The sequence below is a fragment of the Gymnoscopelus microlampas genome (assembly GCF_963454915.1).
Source record: "Gymnoscopelus microlampas genome assembly, chromosome: 14".
Taxonomy (NCBI): domain Eukaryota; kingdom Metazoa; phylum Chordata; class Actinopteri; order Myctophiformes; family Myctophidae; genus Gymnoscopelus; species Gymnoscopelus microlampas.
In genome coordinates this window covers 41,304,029-41,321,508 of record NC_139951.1, presented here as the reverse complement: position 1 = coordinate 41,321,508, position 17,480 = coordinate 41,304,029, and the positions used below count along the sequence as shown (strand labels likewise).

The window sequence follows — 17,480 nt, the reverse complement described above, 5'->3', positions numbered from 1 at the left end:
ATATATAGCAACATAAGTTTAAAAAAAACTGTTAGGATTTAGAAGACATGTGTAGAATCCCCCAGAAGGTTTGATTTACAAGCATTCGCTTAAAAAATTTATATCTTCAAAGATTTGCACAAACCTTCACAATTTTTCAAACACAATAGCAGATCTACAAGCTCATAGCGCGGCACTCGTGCTGCGCTATGAGCTTATCTGCAATTTTTTGAATAGCCAAAGAAATCAAAAAATGACACAGATGCGTTGCCGGTCTTAATGGGTTAACCACTTATGCCCTTCGTTATACGATGAATAGTATAGCAGTGTGTGAGTGGTTTATAGAGGGTATGCGTGTGACATCATCATCAAACCCGGAAGTTAATGCAGGAATGCCTACTGAGTGTCAAAAAAATACTTTCTGGCCTTGACAGCCCATGCATCCAAACAGAAAAGTCATATCTGATTGCATTAAACAACATTAAACAATGTTAAACTCACTTTGCATGTTGCTTTGCCACTCGCTTTGCCACTCGATGTGCCATTCACTTTAAGCATGCGCATACCCTCTATTTAAGCAGTCACACCTGGCTCGAGTCAAAATATTGGACTCAGAGCTAGAGGTGTGACCACACATCTGTGGTGCATCCAGTTCATCGATGCACACAGGCTAGAAGAGACAGCAGGCAGAGTGTGACTGTTATATCAATAAAAAAAGGAGTAAAGAAGAAAAAAAGAAAAGAGAAAGGTAAGTACATTTTGGGCTCAATTGTGTGCAATGAGGGACTGATTCCAAACTACATCATGCAGAAATACAGAAACCCTCAGAATACATTTTACTGTAGGCCTACAGTAGCCTATATTTCAGAACATACAGCCACCTTGACTGGAGGTAGGCCCACTAACTGCCCAAAGTGTGGGCTGTAGCCTACTAAACAGACAAAAAAAAAATATATATATATATATAAAACATTAAATGCTGATGTGTTTTGTCATAATATGTGTGCAGCATTATGGTGCTGTCCTTGTGGCTTACTGATGAGCAGCCACCCATCACAGATTGTTAATGCACCGGACAAACAAGGTAACATTTAAACACTTGAACCTGAGCATCCCTATTCTGGGCAAAAAAAGTGACAATTCTCCCTTAACTAGTCGATCTACAAATGCGTCACTACAAATGCGTCACCACAAAGGTACAGGGGGAAAAAATCATGAGACCAAGTATAGAGCCATGGATCCTGGTGAACTAAGTATACAGGATTGAAGTGGTTAAATGGATTAGTGTGAATCATTATATAGGTAAGTAAAAAGGAACCTATATTGAGCGCAGGTGGTCATATTGACGAGCTGTCTGTGCCCCTCCCCTACGTGCTGGAGGTAGACATGTTGATATTGGTACATTTCCTGTCACGGTCCGCTCCTCGGACCGTGGACTGTGACTTTATTATTTAGCCCGTGTCTGACCTTATATGGTATTGGACCCTTTTGGACCCTTTTGGCCACTCTTCCTGTTGTATTGTTCCCTGTTCTCCTTGTACCCTTATTCTGTAGTGTTGTCTTGGTGTTTCCTGTCTGCCCTAGTTGTTGCTTCCTGTCTTGTCTCACCAGTATGTCTTTGCAATTGTAGTTCACCTGTGTCTTGTTCTGTTACAGCCAATCATGTGTTAATTGTCCTTTGTTCTCACCTGTGCCTAGTTAGTCCCTGTCTATTAATATGCCCCTCTGTTTCCAGTCTGTGTTGGTTCATTAATGTTGTTACTGTGTTCTGTCTGTTACCTTGTGTTGCTGTGTATTCCCTGTTTAGTTAATAAACCCCCCTGCATCTGTACTGCTCTGTCTCCGCTCACTGTCTGCGCTTGGGTCCTACAACTCTCTGCCCCGCACCGTGACATTTCCAGCACTACATTAGCATATTGAGTCAATGAACCGCTTGTGCAAATAATCACACAATCAGAGCCTGAATCAGAAACACTTCATTGCTAATACAAGTATGAGGTACAGTTGGTACAGAACACTTTAAATGTGGCGTCCCCAAAATTGTCCAAAATAGCAACAAAAAAAAGAGCAGATCTACAAGCTCACAACGGAGCATACACTCTCAATGTGTAGGAATTTACTATTCAGGCATTTAGCAGATGTTCCTACTTACTATAAGGACTAAACACATACATCAAATGCAGAGAGACAGTGTAGTGCCTCAGTAAGATAACATGTAAACCAAAAAACAGTCTAACAATTACTATAAAAATAATCATCATAATGTAGCCTACATTAAAACTATAGAATAAAAGGTAAACAATGAAACTAGCATCTGTCTAATAACCTAATAGATTTTATCACTGTGGTCAAGAAGTATTGTGCATTGTGCCCTGGCCACTGCTATATGTCAGGACACTGTGCCCATGTGAACACAGAGATATGGAATGCAACCGTTGACATGCATTTCATTGTAATATATCATCGCTGTTCCTTTCTGCTCCTTCCTGTATCTGTTATGATTCATATCTCCTGATGACGCAATGTGACCAGTGCCATATCATTCTCTACTTGTTTAATAAACTTCACAACCTCTGGTGTGATACTGCCTTGGAGGTGTCATCTATAAGGCGCCACTCTCACCGCTCGCCACCCTTAATTAGAAAACAACTCTCAGGTTAAACTGATTTTGATGCCATTAACTAATTTAGCTGGGGACCCCCCCCTGGAACCCCCCCAAGGACCCCTGCGGGTCCCCAGACCCCACTTTGAGAACCACTGGCCTAGGGGTGCCTGGTGGCTCAGCCAGTGAGAGCACAGCCCACCCGGGTTCAAATCCAACCTGTCTTGTCTCGCTTGTCTCTCCTCTGTCTCTGACCTTGGTTTCCTTTCCTCTCTACACTGACCTATCTGTAATAAAACATAAAACGCTCAAAATGAATGAACAAACAAACAAACAAACAAACTGTTGCCTAAATCTGAACCGGACAAAACACGCCTTAAACATACCTTGAGAGAGAAAAAACAACCTAATCATTTCCTGTAAGTGAAACTATGCTGTCAGTCCTGTTTGTTAGATAAATAAAGAGATCTTCCGATAAGATCCTCTCACATTCAAGGTCCACACAGCCAATAGTCGTAACAGAGAGAAAGAACTAGATCTGCGCCAAAACAGTTCACTGCCGTTAAACAAACTCTGGATTTGGGGGAAACTGAGAAAGCCATGGAGGAAGCGTCATCTTTACCAGGTCAGTCTCTGATATCTGACATTATATATTAACCACTTTCTTGTACTAATTCCTTGTAACTAATTGGACTCAGAGCTGTTGTGACTACACATCTGGTCAGTGATGTAAAGTAACTAAGTACATGTACTCAAGTACTGTACTTGAGTACAATATTGAGGCAGTTTTACTTAACTTGAGTATTTCCAATGTTCAATACTTTCACTTCTACTCCATGACATCTCAGAGGCAAATATTGTACTTTTTACTCCACTATAATTATTTGAAAACTTTAGTTACTTACTAAATTTGAATTATTATTACAAAACATACATCAACCACGCTCAGCCCTATATATTTAGGCTATTTTCAAAAGATTTTCATTCATTTTGAGAACTTGAATTTTGCATAATGATTACTTTTACTTTTGGTACTTTAAGTATATTTTGATGCCAAGACTTTTGTTCTTTTACAAAAGTACATTTCAAATTCCGGACTTTTACTAATATTTCTACTGTATACTGCAGTATTGCTCAGGACTGAGTGAGAAACAGCCACTGTCAGGTCAGGTCAAGTATGCAATGTTGTTTATTTCCTTGTGCTATCTAGCCACATGAAACATGGCAAGGAGTTTGTGTCTACATGGAAATAAAAACAGCTTTAGTTTTGTGAGAAAAAAAACCTTGGCTGTCATCTGTCCAACAACTGAGCTTCATCGACACTTCAGCTCAGGAATAACCAATACCATTTATGAACCATTATTACCATATATTGTATATATAACCATGTATGATATTGCATTCAGATTTGGCACTTGTGACTCTACTCATGTGATATTACAGATTACCTGCTCAAGCAGGACTACAGATCCGAAATCACAAACCCCCAGAGCAGAACATGAAATACAGATATAACATGAACATACTGTAACATTGAACTTTCAATACATAATTAAACTACCACATATAATAGCACAATCCATAGAACCACAAACTAAATGCCTCAGGGAGGAGGCCGGGGAGGTGGAGGAATTTTGACACAGACAGCTGATGACGCTGACAGCTATGCACATAGAATGAACAGCCGAACAGAGGCTACCTTAAATGAACCGCCAGAGAGACACTGTGGGAATGAGGGCGTGAGTGAGTTGGCTTGTAGCGAATGAGAAGGACGTGAGGTTGAAAGTACTGACTTGTGGGAGTATGAGCCTTCCGTGCCTACATGAACTATCGCTACGCTGAATTTAAAGGTAGGGTAAGTGATATTTTTTGGTTAAAACAAAAAGTGTTTTGTTAAAAGGTTAAAACACTATATTCTGATAGTAATCATTGCTATAGAGTGTTTTTTCAGTAACAGATGTCTCCCTGTCTCTCCAGCTCTTTAATAAACAGAAAATACATTTTCCGGTAGGTGTCAAAATCTCAGCCAATCAGGAGAAAGTACCCATTTTTAAGCTTAATTTGTATAGTGTTCCAGTTCCAATTTTGCCTGCTCATTTCTTAGTGTCATCACTTCCAATTTCACTTGTTTAATCTGTATCCTGATTGAGTTCTCTGTCCTGGTTGGATAAAATTGGAAATGAAACTGAAACTGAAACGAAAATGCATTTTCTGTTTAATAAAGAGCTGGAGAGACAAGGAGACTCCTGTTACTGAACAAACACTCTATAGTAATGAGTACTATCAGAATATAGAGCTATTTAACACTTATTTTAACCAACGCAAATCACTTACCCTACCTTTAATTTAGACACTTCAGCTCAGGAATAACCAATACCATTTATTAACCATTACCATGTATTGCATACAGTATATAACCATTTACAGCAATATTAACCATTTACTGCAATGATATTGCATTCAGATTTTTATTCAAATGTTGCCTATACCCAAAATAGGGACATCGTGGTTGAAAGTGTTTAAAAGTGTATTGTATTATATTATATTTTATTACATATTTAAATTATATATACAGTCGATATACAGTATATATATCAAAATTCTAATCTCTCTCTCTCTCTCTCTCTCTCCTTTGCTCTTACTGTAACAGAACTGAATGCTGTCCTTGTGGGATCAAAAGGGTCCTGGAAGCATCTGGTTGGGAACATCATCTTGGGTAGAGACACGTTTGCAACAGACATATCTTCTGAGAGTGAGAAGGGAGAGGGAACAGTATGTGGCAGGAGGGTCACACTTGTCAAAGCACCTGGGTGGTGGAGGGGGTATCCTCTGTGTGACACGCCAGCGCTGTTCAAGACAGAAATGACGCTCTGCACCTCTTTCTGTCCCCCTGGGCCTCATGCTTTCATACTGGTGGTTAACACCAACCTAGTGTACAAAGAGAGCTACAAGAGGGCAACGGTAGAGCATTTGCAAACCCTCTACGGCGAAAACGTCTGGGACCACACAATAATCGTGTTTTGCTCGGGACTGGCCCACCCAGCCATCGATGACTACATACAAAGTGAAGGGGTCCCGCTTCAGTCGCTCATGCGGCAATGCGGCAACAGGTATCACGTCCTCTGCAATGAAGACATGAACAGCGACGCTAAGGTCAAAGAGCTGTTTGACAAAATCGACGCCATGGTGTCCGGCAACGGAGGCTGCCGTTACGAGAGTGACGGCAAGCTGATGCAGAGCGCCGAGGACAAGAGGAGGGAGGTGGTACAGAAAGCCGCCGACATGCGGTTGACCTCTCAAACACAAAAACGAAAACTCAGAGGTCTCATAACAGGTGAGTTCATTTGTAATTTTGGGATGTTTGGCAGATTGACATACACGGCCAAGTCCTGCGCAAGTTGTGGGGGAAATAGATATATGGTGCAACTTTTGGCATCTGTGACACCCCCTTACTGCAGAAGTGACAGCACCTTTGGAGTTACGATACGATACGATAATACTTTATTGTCAGTTTGCACTGAAATTTGTCTTGCGACCCAGAAACAGCCATGTATGCAACATATAACAGTACACACATTTGACATGACACAAGAAAACAACAAAATACAAATACATACATAAAGACATGCAAAGACAAGAGCAATGTCCACCACTCAGCCTACCCCTGGCTTATAACTCCTGATTAAGCCTCAATGTCGTCTGATGGACAAAGGACCTCTTCAGTTTGACCTTATTGTATGTAGGAACACTGTATCTCCTTCCTGAAGGCAGCAACCTATATTCTCCATACAAAGCATGGCTAGTGTTTGAAGTGATATTCCTTGCCAACCTTATCATACTGTTATCATACGTAGATGTATAGAGCCACAATCTTTGAACAAATGTTCACTTGTTGCAGCAGTTGTGACTTTAAAGCTACAGACAGACATCCATACCAGGTGGTACTACAGTACTGCAGGACACTCATAATAACAGAAGTGAAAAACAAAAGAAGAATCTGTCTACTAGCACCAAAAGATCTCAGACGGCGAAGGAAATAGACTCTTTGTTTTGTCTTCTTACCCACTGATTCAATCTGGTCTTTCCATGACAAAAGGTGGTCTATTACTACTCCTAGGTATGTATACGAACATACCTGGTTGATCTGTTCACTATGAATAGTAATAGGGGATCTGTGTATCTCTAGTGGGGCACCAAAAACAATCTCTTCTGTCTTTTTTGTGTTAATGATAAGAGCGTTGTTATCACTCCATTCCACCACCTTATTTACTCTGTGTTGGTGCAGTCCAGGATCACTGGAACTATCCAAAAGAGAAATCAAAACTGTATCATCAGAGTACTTTAGAATGTATTGGTCTGGCTTGTCAGTGCGACATTCAGACAGACATTTCTCAGTACTACAGCTGTCAGTATAAAGGGTGAACAATACAGCTGAGCTTACACAACCCTGGGGAGCACCAACATTAGTGGTTAATGCTGAGGAGAGGGTTTTGTTCACTTTCACCCTCTGTACTCTGTTAGTAAGGAAGGAAGCATACCAGTGAATTAAGTATGGATTCAGTTCCAACTGTACCATATTTGACACCAGAATATCAGACTGTATTGTATTGAAGGCTGAAGAGAAGTCTAAGAACAGCACCCTTGCATGATTCTTATTAGACTTATCTAGGTGTTTTGTAATGAAGTGGACCAGTGTGACAACCGCATCCTCTGTACCGCAACCTTTCTTATAAGCAAACTGACAGGGGTCAAATTTGTCTTTAGTTATACTCACAAGATGTTGCAACAGTATTCTTTCCAGTGATTTCATGGTCACTGAAGTAAGAGCTATGGGTCTATAATCCTTATGTTCTTTTGGACATTGGATTTTGGGTAATGGTTTTATGTGTGAGGTTTTCCAACACAGAGGAATTATATGTGTGTCTACAGAGGTTTGAAATATTGGTTGCCACACAGGAGCCAACTCGGATGCAAAGTTTTTGAGGAGAAAAGCACTGCACTCGTCCGGCCCATTAGCTTTCCTTGTGTTAGTACACCGAAACACTTTCCTGACATCCTCTTCAGTGATGATAATTCTGTCTGAGGGGGCAGGTGTTACAGCCTTAAGTATTTCAGTGCACTTAGAGGAATCGCCCAATGATTCGAATCTGGCATAGAAAGTATTTAGGTCATTGGCAAAGCCAAGTTCATTGTCTGTCACAATAGGTTTGGTTGGGGCTGACATTCCTGTCATGGATTTCATAGTATCCCACGCCTTTTTGTGATTTTTAGCTTTGAACGCATCCTCTAGGTGCTGTCTATGTGCCAATTTTGCCTGCCTCATTTTTGTTTTTAGCTTATTTTCTGTCAATTTGAGTGCACCGAAATCTTTGCTTATGAAGGCTGTTTTCCTTTCATTTATTATATTCTTTATGTCCTTGGTCACATATGTTTTATTGTTCGGATAGATTTTAATTTCCTTTGTAGGAACAACCAGCTGTACACAAAAATTAATGTAATCATTTGTAACTGTGGTTATTTCGTCCAATGAACCATCTCTAAAAGTGTCCCAATCTGTACAGTCCAGGCATGCTTTTAGTTGTTCCTTGCTTTCATTTGTCCATGTCCTAACTACTTTCTTCTCCACCTTTCCTCTCTTCAGTTTTGACTTATAAACTGGAGTCATGTACACAACATTATGGTCAGAGGTATATAGGCGGGCCTACCTTGGCAACATATGCATCTGGAATGTTCACATAACACTTGTCCAGAATGTTATTTTTCCTAGTCGCATCCTTGACATACTGTACAAATCCTGGCAACACAGTGTCTAGATAACATTGGTTCAAGTCTCCAAGTACGATTGCTGGTGCCTCTGGGTACTGTAGTTGTAGTCCATGTACACAGTCAGCAATGGTTTTTGCTGCCTGTGCTGCTCTTCCTGGCCCTTTAGGAGGCACATAGACTATGAACAGTAGAATGCACCCAAATTCGCGGGGGAGATAGAACGGTCTTAAAGTCATGCCCAGGATTTCCACGTTGGGATCGTCCCATATCCCGAGTTTGACGGAATGGGATCGACACCAGAGATCATTAATGTACACACATACTCCACCGTAACCACTCCCTCCACCTCTGTCCAGTCGCACCAGAGTGAATCCGGGGACCTCATAGAGTGAGTCTAGTTTTGATGGTTTTAACCAGCTTTCAGTGAAACATAACAGTGATGCCTCACGAAATTCGTAGCTGTACCTTGTGTATGTTCTTATCGTGCTGATTTTGTTATCCAAGGATCGCACGTTGGCCAGAACGATAAAGGGGAGCGGGGGGCGGGTGAATCTCCTCTGTAAACGGTTTCGAATTCCCCCTCTTTTTCCTCGTCTCCTCCTCCTCTTTCCTCGGATCAGTTCCACGGGTATGTCATCCAACACCGGCAAGTGGACGTGGCCCGCCGTTGTGTTCGGCTCCGGCGGCCGTAATGCCAGTAGTGCAGCTCGGCTGTACACATGGACGATCCCGGTAGCGCCGTTTTCACGCCAGATGTTTGTCTCGAGCCGAGTCCCCGGTTCTATCGACCAGCACTTTCCACAGAAGTTACAAATGACCAGGATCAGCAGAGCTACCTCTGCGGCTCTCATCTTGGCGACATTGCACATCTTTACATGTGACGACATATAGACACGGACAATACAAATAACTAAACAATAAGGCACACAAGCAAACTCTCAGGTCGCGGTGCAGCCGCCGAGCAGCGCACACGGAAGCAGCGTCACAGCGTCACGAAGCAGCGTCACAGCGTCACGAGTTAGGCTCTCATAGAGTTCCCTCAACATGAGATCCCAAATGGGGTTGATTGGATGTTGCATTCATGATACATAGCTTTGTAGACCCCACACATTTTGGAAATCAATTGGCAAACAGGTATGGAATATGTAAACCCTGTTTCTGTCACTGGACAAATCATGTTTCTTTGACAAATAGTGACATTTGTGATTGATAGTGACAGAGATAATGTGTAATGATTTGTGAGAGTTTTGGACTAAATATGGAAAAATGATCTCAAATAGTGTATTTTGAAGAAAATGCTAAATTAAAGAAAATATAGTTAGGTAGAACTGGGTGTGGCCTATATGGGGAGTTGTTTTGAGCCAAGGAATCCAGACATAAGATTGTTTGATTATACATATGGTTCAAGAGAGTTATATGGTTCAGGAGTTATAGGCCAAAATGTCCTTGGCCCTAAAGGGAGAGTGCATGCAAAGTTGACACTAATTGGTCCAGTGGATGGACGGACACACACAAATTTGATTGCACATCCTATGGTTACAGAGTTACAGGTAAAGGTGGCTGAGGACAACCATGAGGACAATTTGAAAGATTCGGTGCGTGTGTGTTTGACCGGTCCAGCGGGTTGCGAGATTAGCTCCAGACAGACAGACACAGACACACAGGGGCTAAAACATAATCTCCGTCCCCAGCCTTCGGCCTGGCAGAGAAAATTACAATGGAATAGAACTTGGAAATTCATAGCTACTGTTTGATCACACAGGAGGAGAGCGACCTGAGCTGAGAATTCTGCTGCTTGGATGGGTGTTTGCTGGGAAGAGCGAGGCTGGAAACACCATTCTGAATGCTGAGGAGTTCCAGGCTGGCTGCAGAACGCTTAAATCCGCAGTGCGAAGTGGTGAGGTGGCTGGGAGAAAGGTCACCGTCGTGGACACTCCTGGATGGTGGAAATTCTTCCCCGCACTGTTTACTTCTCCCTCTGTGAAGTCAGAGGTCATAAGCGCGGTGTCTCTGTGCTCTCCGTCGCCAAATGTCATCTTGCTGATGTTTCCCCCGACCACGTCGTTCACAGAGGAACAGCTGGAGATCACGTTGGACAACATGAAGCTGCTGGGGGAGAGAGTGTGGAGACATGTCATTGTGGTGTTAACATGGGGAGAGTGCCTCGGGGACAAAACCGTTGAGCATCACATCGCCAGTGAAGGAAAGCCTCTCATCGAGCTCATCGAGCGATGTGGAAACAGGTATGCACCTCTGATTTTGATATCCCCCCTCTGTGGAAATGTTTTATCATCCCTGCTTCTGGTCAGATTTACTTCTTTGGAAATGTAGACTGTTGATATGTTTGATATTTATCTTTGATAATATCACAATAAAAAAGGTGCTGATATTTAAACCTTGTGTGCATGCCTATTTGGGGCAAAAAATAAAGTTAAATGTAAAACTATTTTTTTTGTATCCAAAAAATGAATTTGTTCACATTTGTTCACATTTATTTTTCCTTTACAATGATAGCGGTTGATAAAATCCCCCCCCCCTCCTTTTCCCCTTTTTTCTTTTTTCGTCTTTCTTTGCAAATGGAACCAACCAGATATCACTGCCTCTACAGCAAGAACAAGGCAGACAGAACTCAGGTCACAGAGCTGCTGGAGATGATGGAGGAGATGTTGGCTGGGAACCACTTCTTCTATCTAAGCGCTGAACCTGAGAGAGAAGAGGAACCTCGTACTGAGACGGGGGGCAAAGGTGTCGGAGACAGCAGGAACGATGAAGCTGCGAAGGAGGTCGTCCAAGAACTCGACAATGAATGGGATCGCCAAAACTGGGAAATGCGCCACATCGTTAAGGGGAATCGAAGTATGACAATACCACCTTTCAGTGAGTATCCAGATATGATCGTCTATTTTTGTTTTTTTTGTGAGTAAGCCATTTCACAATGGGGGGCTGCAGCCTATGGCTATTTGGAGGCCCTTAGCATGGAAACGTTTAGCATATTTTCATAAACATTGTAAAACATTCATCAAAAATACTACTTTCAATACTATCAATGAGTAATATAAGGCAAGTTAATGTCAAGTTTAAGACATTAGAAAATGTTATTTGTAGTTTTTTACACTTCATGAACACCAATGAAGAGTTAGTCTGTCCATCATTGCCACATAATATGTCACGTGTAATATAATGCATTTTGAAAGTAACTTTCCTACAGTACAGATTTTAGTATTATGTTTTTGGTATTTCCTGTACAGTGGCGGTTGGTGAGCCATCGTCGGACGTGTCTGAAAAGACGGAGGAGCAAACGGTCCATGTACACAACCAGGCCAAGTCCTTGGAGAAGACGTGGAGAAGGTTTGGTCTCCAAGGAGAAGCTGAAGATGTTCAAAGACCTGACCTGACTGCTTATTCAATGCTGCTGGAGAGAGAGTGGAACAGACGAGAGACATGCATGGAACTAAATTTGGGGGGAAACATATGGACTATAGGTGATTACATGAAAGCATTTTAGTAAAAAAAATATAATAAAAGAAATAAAAGAAATAACCTCCCGTTCATGATTTTCTTTTTCTTTTACCATAGATTTTCAATCAGAGCCTGATGCTAAAGAGACACTGAGATCCTGTGAAAAAGTACAATCATGGCTGAAAGACCACCATCGTCAGCATGGCCCTAACTACAAATATGGTTCTGGCTCTGGATATGCCTCAGCCTCAGCCTCTTTCTGCAGCTCCGATCACGAAGAAAAGTGTGCGTAAGAAACCTAACCTATCTCCTTTATATTCTTCTGTGCTGTGTGTGTGTGTGTGTGTGTGTGTGTGTGTGTGTGTGTGTGTGTGTGTGTGTGTGTGTGTGTGTGTGTGTGTGTGTGTGTGTGTGTGTGTGTGTGTGTGTGTGTGTGTGTCCATCTGTGGACACCTATATCTCCGGCACTGTTGGCTTGATCCCAGCGGAAATGTGCACACGTACTCCCTGGATGCCAATGGGAGAACAAATGTTGTCCAAACTCCCCCTGCTCCCAATTTCTTCTTCCCGTTCTCTTTTTATGGAAATAACAAAAACGATGGAGATTGCACAAAAATGTATTTCACAAATGTATTTTTCCACCATCCAGTTGCCGGCCCGAGTCTGCCATATGTGTCAGTGATGGCATCATTGTTGCATGAGGACGATCATTCAAACATGGACATTGTGAGTTAAACCAGCTCCTCTATAGAATAATCAGACAGATTGAACAGCAGGACAGTTAATGATTGTTTACTTACTGCTTTCTCTCTTTCAGACCAGTTTTACACCGACAGTGCACAAAGTACAGACAACCAATGAATACAGGTAACTGTATTTCACCACTGTGATTATAAATTAACTTGATACAACATGTGGCATGATTAGACATAATGAAGTCAATACTGTAGGTGATATCAGAAACAATGGTTGCTTTGTGTCACAGGTTCAAGTTCCCCAGGACAGGGCTGTTCCAGTGCACTGTGACAGGGTTGGTGTTTGCAACGACAAGGGAAGGAGAAGTCCTCTACAGGACTGTTCAGTGGGATGAAAGATGGCTCCAGTCTAAAGGGGCTCCTGCAGGGCCTCTGTTTGACATCCAGTGTCCTCAGAAGTCTGTCTGCCAGCTACACCTGCTGCACTGTGAGGTCACACTCGGTGAGGCGCTGCTCTTCTCATTGTCTAATCATCAATTTTTTGTTTTGTCTTTCTTTTTGTTTTTAAGTTCAAAGTGACACTGTGAAACAGACACTAATATGATTGTAATGATATTATGCCAATAATATGTTGTAATCCAATGTGGGATGTTGTATTTGATGGTTTAGGTATATTGTTAAAGAGATAATTGTTTGTTAATTCTTTTTTTTTCTTTTTTTAAGTTTTGTTTACTGTAAACTACTCTGATGTTTTAAAAGGGAATGTTGCTGATGTTTAAATTACACCCTATCCTGTAATGAGGAGGATGTGAAAATCAGACACAACATTTTCAAATGCCTTCTTTGAGAATGAAAATGAAAACCATCAGCCTACATAACGCTTGGTAGGCAAGCCTTCGACACACAGAACACATTTGTGTTGTGACTGATTTTCCCGTCCTCCCCACAGAATGTTAGGATTCATATTAAATGATCTGCACAATGTTAAAAACCTTTCACAGATGATGACCTTTCTGTGGCCCACATCACAGATGAGGGGGTGAACTTCTTAAAACCGCTGAAAGTGACCAAGACTCACGTGGTTGTAAACGTGCCCCATCTGTCTTTGTTTGGGCTGTGGATTTCCAACCTGTTGAAACCTAAACCAACCAATGGTCAAGTTCTGCTGTTCCTTCGAGCACCAAGCAACAGACTTGAGATGAAAGTATTTCTGCTGCCAAGCAATGTGCTTATTGAAGAGGTAAAATATGTTCTGTTAAGTAACTAGCATCTCGGAGGGTTTGAATCTATTTAAACGTATTGTACTAATTCATTAAATGGATTCAGATTTTGAAAAGACAGACATGATAGTCTGTAGTTGTGACGACAATTTAAGATAAACCTTAGTATAAGGACAGAAGAGCAAAGTCAAAGTACCGTGGTAACAAGGCCTGCGTACATAGCCACTAAAACCTGCCCATGTACCAGACATTATGATTGAATTATGATTGTCTGTCAATCTGGTAAAGGTGTTTGATTTGATCTGATTTATTTGATAGTACATTAGAATTATCGGGATAGTGCAAAAAGTAAGAAGACTTAATCCCAATGCGGTCTCAGAATAAATAATTGCAGCGTATTGTAGGTAAAGTATCTAACTAATAGCACATGTGTTATTCTATTATAGCCAAATAGAAATCACTGTAGTAATAACATTCAACAACAAAGACAGTCATAAAACCAATGTTCAAGAAATAGATGGATAAATAAATAAATAGAACATTAGATTAAAAAACACCCGGTAACAGCCATACGAACAGGATCCAGTGCAGAGTAGACCAACCAGGTTGCCCCTTGCTCTATTTTGTCTTGGTGTTCTTGTAGGTGATGGCCAAGACCAACAACAAAGAGGATAAATACATTGACACTTCTGCAGACTGTTTTCTCACCCCAAAGGAAGTCTACAGTCTGCACTGTCCTCCACATGACGCACAACCTAAGGTACCAGTGTCATACACTATGACTGACTTCCAAAATTTGCAGGCCCTGGGTAGGCAACCCGGGCCTGGCAAAGACCCGCGCTCTTCTAGTTATTATTATTCATGATAACAATAATAATACATAAAAAACTAATATTGCTAGCACCACTACAGTAATAAAAGAATGCAATAGTAAAACAGTTCTATGTGTCTTCAGGCTTCGCAGCCTTATCGTCGGCACTACGGACCAAATTACCATCCAACATTTGAGGTGTTCATGGATCTCAGTTCAGAAGTCGTCTCATTGGAGGTACAAGGACCTGAGGAGAAGCAAGTGTGGACACATAGCAACCTGAGGGTTAAAGGTATACTCATTCATTTAGCTTGAATTATGGGTAACTTTTCATTGCTGTTTATTTATGTATTTGTTTATTTGTCATAAGACAATATACAACAAATTAGTTGCACCAGATATAGCTATTAGCTCATTTGCATCTGTTGTCCTCGTATAGACGCCATCGCCACACAATCAAAACATCTAAACACCGCTGGTTGGATGTCTTTGTAATACACGCAACATATTGAAAACATTACAGGACGACTTCACCCATTTGGTCTCACCACGTCTTAGCGGTATGCAGTCTTTTTAAGTCACGGGGCAAAATAACAGATACCGCATTGCACCCTTAATTAACATATAAACACTCCCCCATGCCTAACATATGCTGGCGAGTCTTATTCCTTAAGTGTTCGCGTTCAGCGTAATAGGGATTGCGCATAAGATCGTGGCGTTATCACCTAATTACTGCATAAGACGTCAAATTAAGACCCACATAATAGGGCTCTGTGTCTCAGAGGAGGGCTGTGGACAGTTCAGAAACCTGCCTACATGAGAAAGTTAAATATTTTACTATTTAACTATAATATTAACAATGTCTACACTGCAATAAAGGCTTTCACTACTCTCCTCCACAGGACCACCTCCACAGGACCACCTCAACCAAAGATCTGTTCCAGGTACAGACCCTTCAGATATCACCTGTACCACTTTACATGATATTGATTTGACATGATTTCTTTCACCATAAGGATCTGGAGACAGCTTTTTTAATACATCATGTTATCCTTTGATTTGTGTAAAGACAAACAGGCTTTCTTCAAGAATAATCGGACGGCTTTGGTCAGCAAAACCAAGAACGTGGAGTCCATCGTTGATGATCTGATAAGTGGGGGGTTCCACGCTGAATTGGCTGCCAGAGTCAGTGCTGAGAACACAGACCCAACGCGCATGAGGAGGATCCTTGACAGTGTGACCAGCAGGGAATTAGCAGAGGTCCTGTTCAACGCCCTTCTTAAGCATCAACATGATGTCATGATGGAACTACTGGGATAAAACCTCTCTATGAATTCAGTGATGTCATACATCTTTCATATCTGATACAAAATGATCCGGGGATCGCACGCACGCACGCACGTACCATCAACCTCATAGACACATGAGAAACAGAAAAGGTACAAAACCTTTTTAAAAAACACCTCTAGCCAAGTCAAAAAGTAGTCATAGACTCAGACCTAAATTTAAACAGCCACGTTAACACAATCACAAAGTCAGCCTATCACCTAAAAAATATATAGCATGGGTTAAAGGACTTGGTGTATGTCTCAGCAGGTGTCTTTACAGCAGAACACTGCTGCTCGACTCCTTACTAAAACCAAGAAAGTGGAGCATATCACTCCAGTTCTTAAATCCTTACGGCCGGTCTACACCAGACTTTTCAAAGCAACACGCATATACGCACACACGCACTTTTAGATCCAGTCCTATTTTAAAGCCTGCATAATATACGGGGCTCGCCTATCTGTGCGCTTGGTGTAGCCGGTATCATTCAATTGGATCTTTCCAAAGGCACTGTATGCGCACAGCATTGTTCCACGCATACGCACGCTTTGAAAAGTCTGGTGTAGATCGGCCGTTAAACTGTGTGTCAAAGAATTTATTTCAAAATACTGCTGTTTGTCTGTAAAGCTTTAAAATGGTTTAGGGCCAAAATATATTTCTGATTTTGTATGATATCATGAACCATCCAGACCTCTCAGGTCATCTGGGAAAGCTCTGCTTTCTGTTCCTACAACCACAAATAAATGTGGGGAAGCAGCATTTATTTTTTATGGACAAACTCCCAGAAAACTGCACTTCTGCTGCCACTCTTATTTCTTTTAAAACACAACTAAAGACCTTTCTGTTTACTGCTGTATTTGATTGAGTTTTATTTTATCTCTCTTTTCTTTTCTCCTCTGCACTGTAACTGTATCTATAAATGTTTACTTATTTTGTTCTATGCATTCCAATGTGTTATTGAGTTTCCTTTGCTTGATGTTTTGTGTAAAGCACATTGAAATGCCTTGTTGTTGAAATGTGCTATATAAATTACATTAAATTGCCTTGCCTTGCCTAGGGTGTAAACATCTATATACTCTATTATTTATTGACGGTGTCTTTGTGTTCTGCACCAGGTGTGATGACTGTATAGGGTGTGTATATTATGTCTGTAGACTTTATTAACATTAACATTAACTTTTTACTGCTATGTTGTCTCTGGCGGCCTGAATTTCCCCTGTGGGATCAATAAAGGTTTCTATCTACTGTATCTATCTATCCATCTAGATTCTCTCACATTCAAAGTTCACACAGTCAGCAGTCATCATAACAGAGAGCTAGAACTTTGCCCATAACAGTTTGTGCAAATCTTTGAAAATATATATATCATTTTTTAACACAAATCTTTGCTTCTTGGGGTCCCTGGAACAAAATATTTTAAGATGGGGGGTCCATGGACAAATACATATAATTTTGGGGGTCCTTGACATGAAAGAAAAAGGTTCGAAAACCACTGATATATAGCAACATAAGTAAAAAAAAAAAAAAACCTGTTAGGATTTAGAAGACATTTGTAGGATCCCCCAGAAGGTTTGAGTTCGCTTAAAAAATGTATATCTTCAAAGATTTGCACAAACCTTCAC

General features: G+C 41.2%; 1 protein-coding gene across 1 annotated transcript; it reads left to right on the top strand.

Annotated features, from left to right (window-relative positions):
- The first annotated feature begins 3,085 nt into the window (after positions 1-3,085).
- LOC311059458 (uncharacterized protein) lies at positions 3,086-17,037 on the top strand. Its single transcript, XM_084077392.1, has 14 exons — positions 3,086-3,206; positions 5,232-5,915; positions 10,110-10,590; positions 10,938-11,224; positions 11,596-11,829; positions 11,924-12,091; positions 12,456-12,532; positions 12,624-12,673; positions 12,792-13,003; positions 13,503-13,741; positions 14,365-14,481; positions 14,677-14,824; positions 15,435-15,476; positions 15,602-17,037. The coding sequence occupies exons 1-14, from the start codon at positions 3,182-3,184 to the stop codon at positions 15,850-15,852; spliced, it is 3,015 nt and encodes a 1,004-aa protein (XP_083933518.1). The 5' UTR covers positions 3,086-3,181; the 3' UTR covers positions 15,853-17,037.
- The last annotated feature ends 443 nt before the right edge of the window (positions 17,038-17,480 follow it).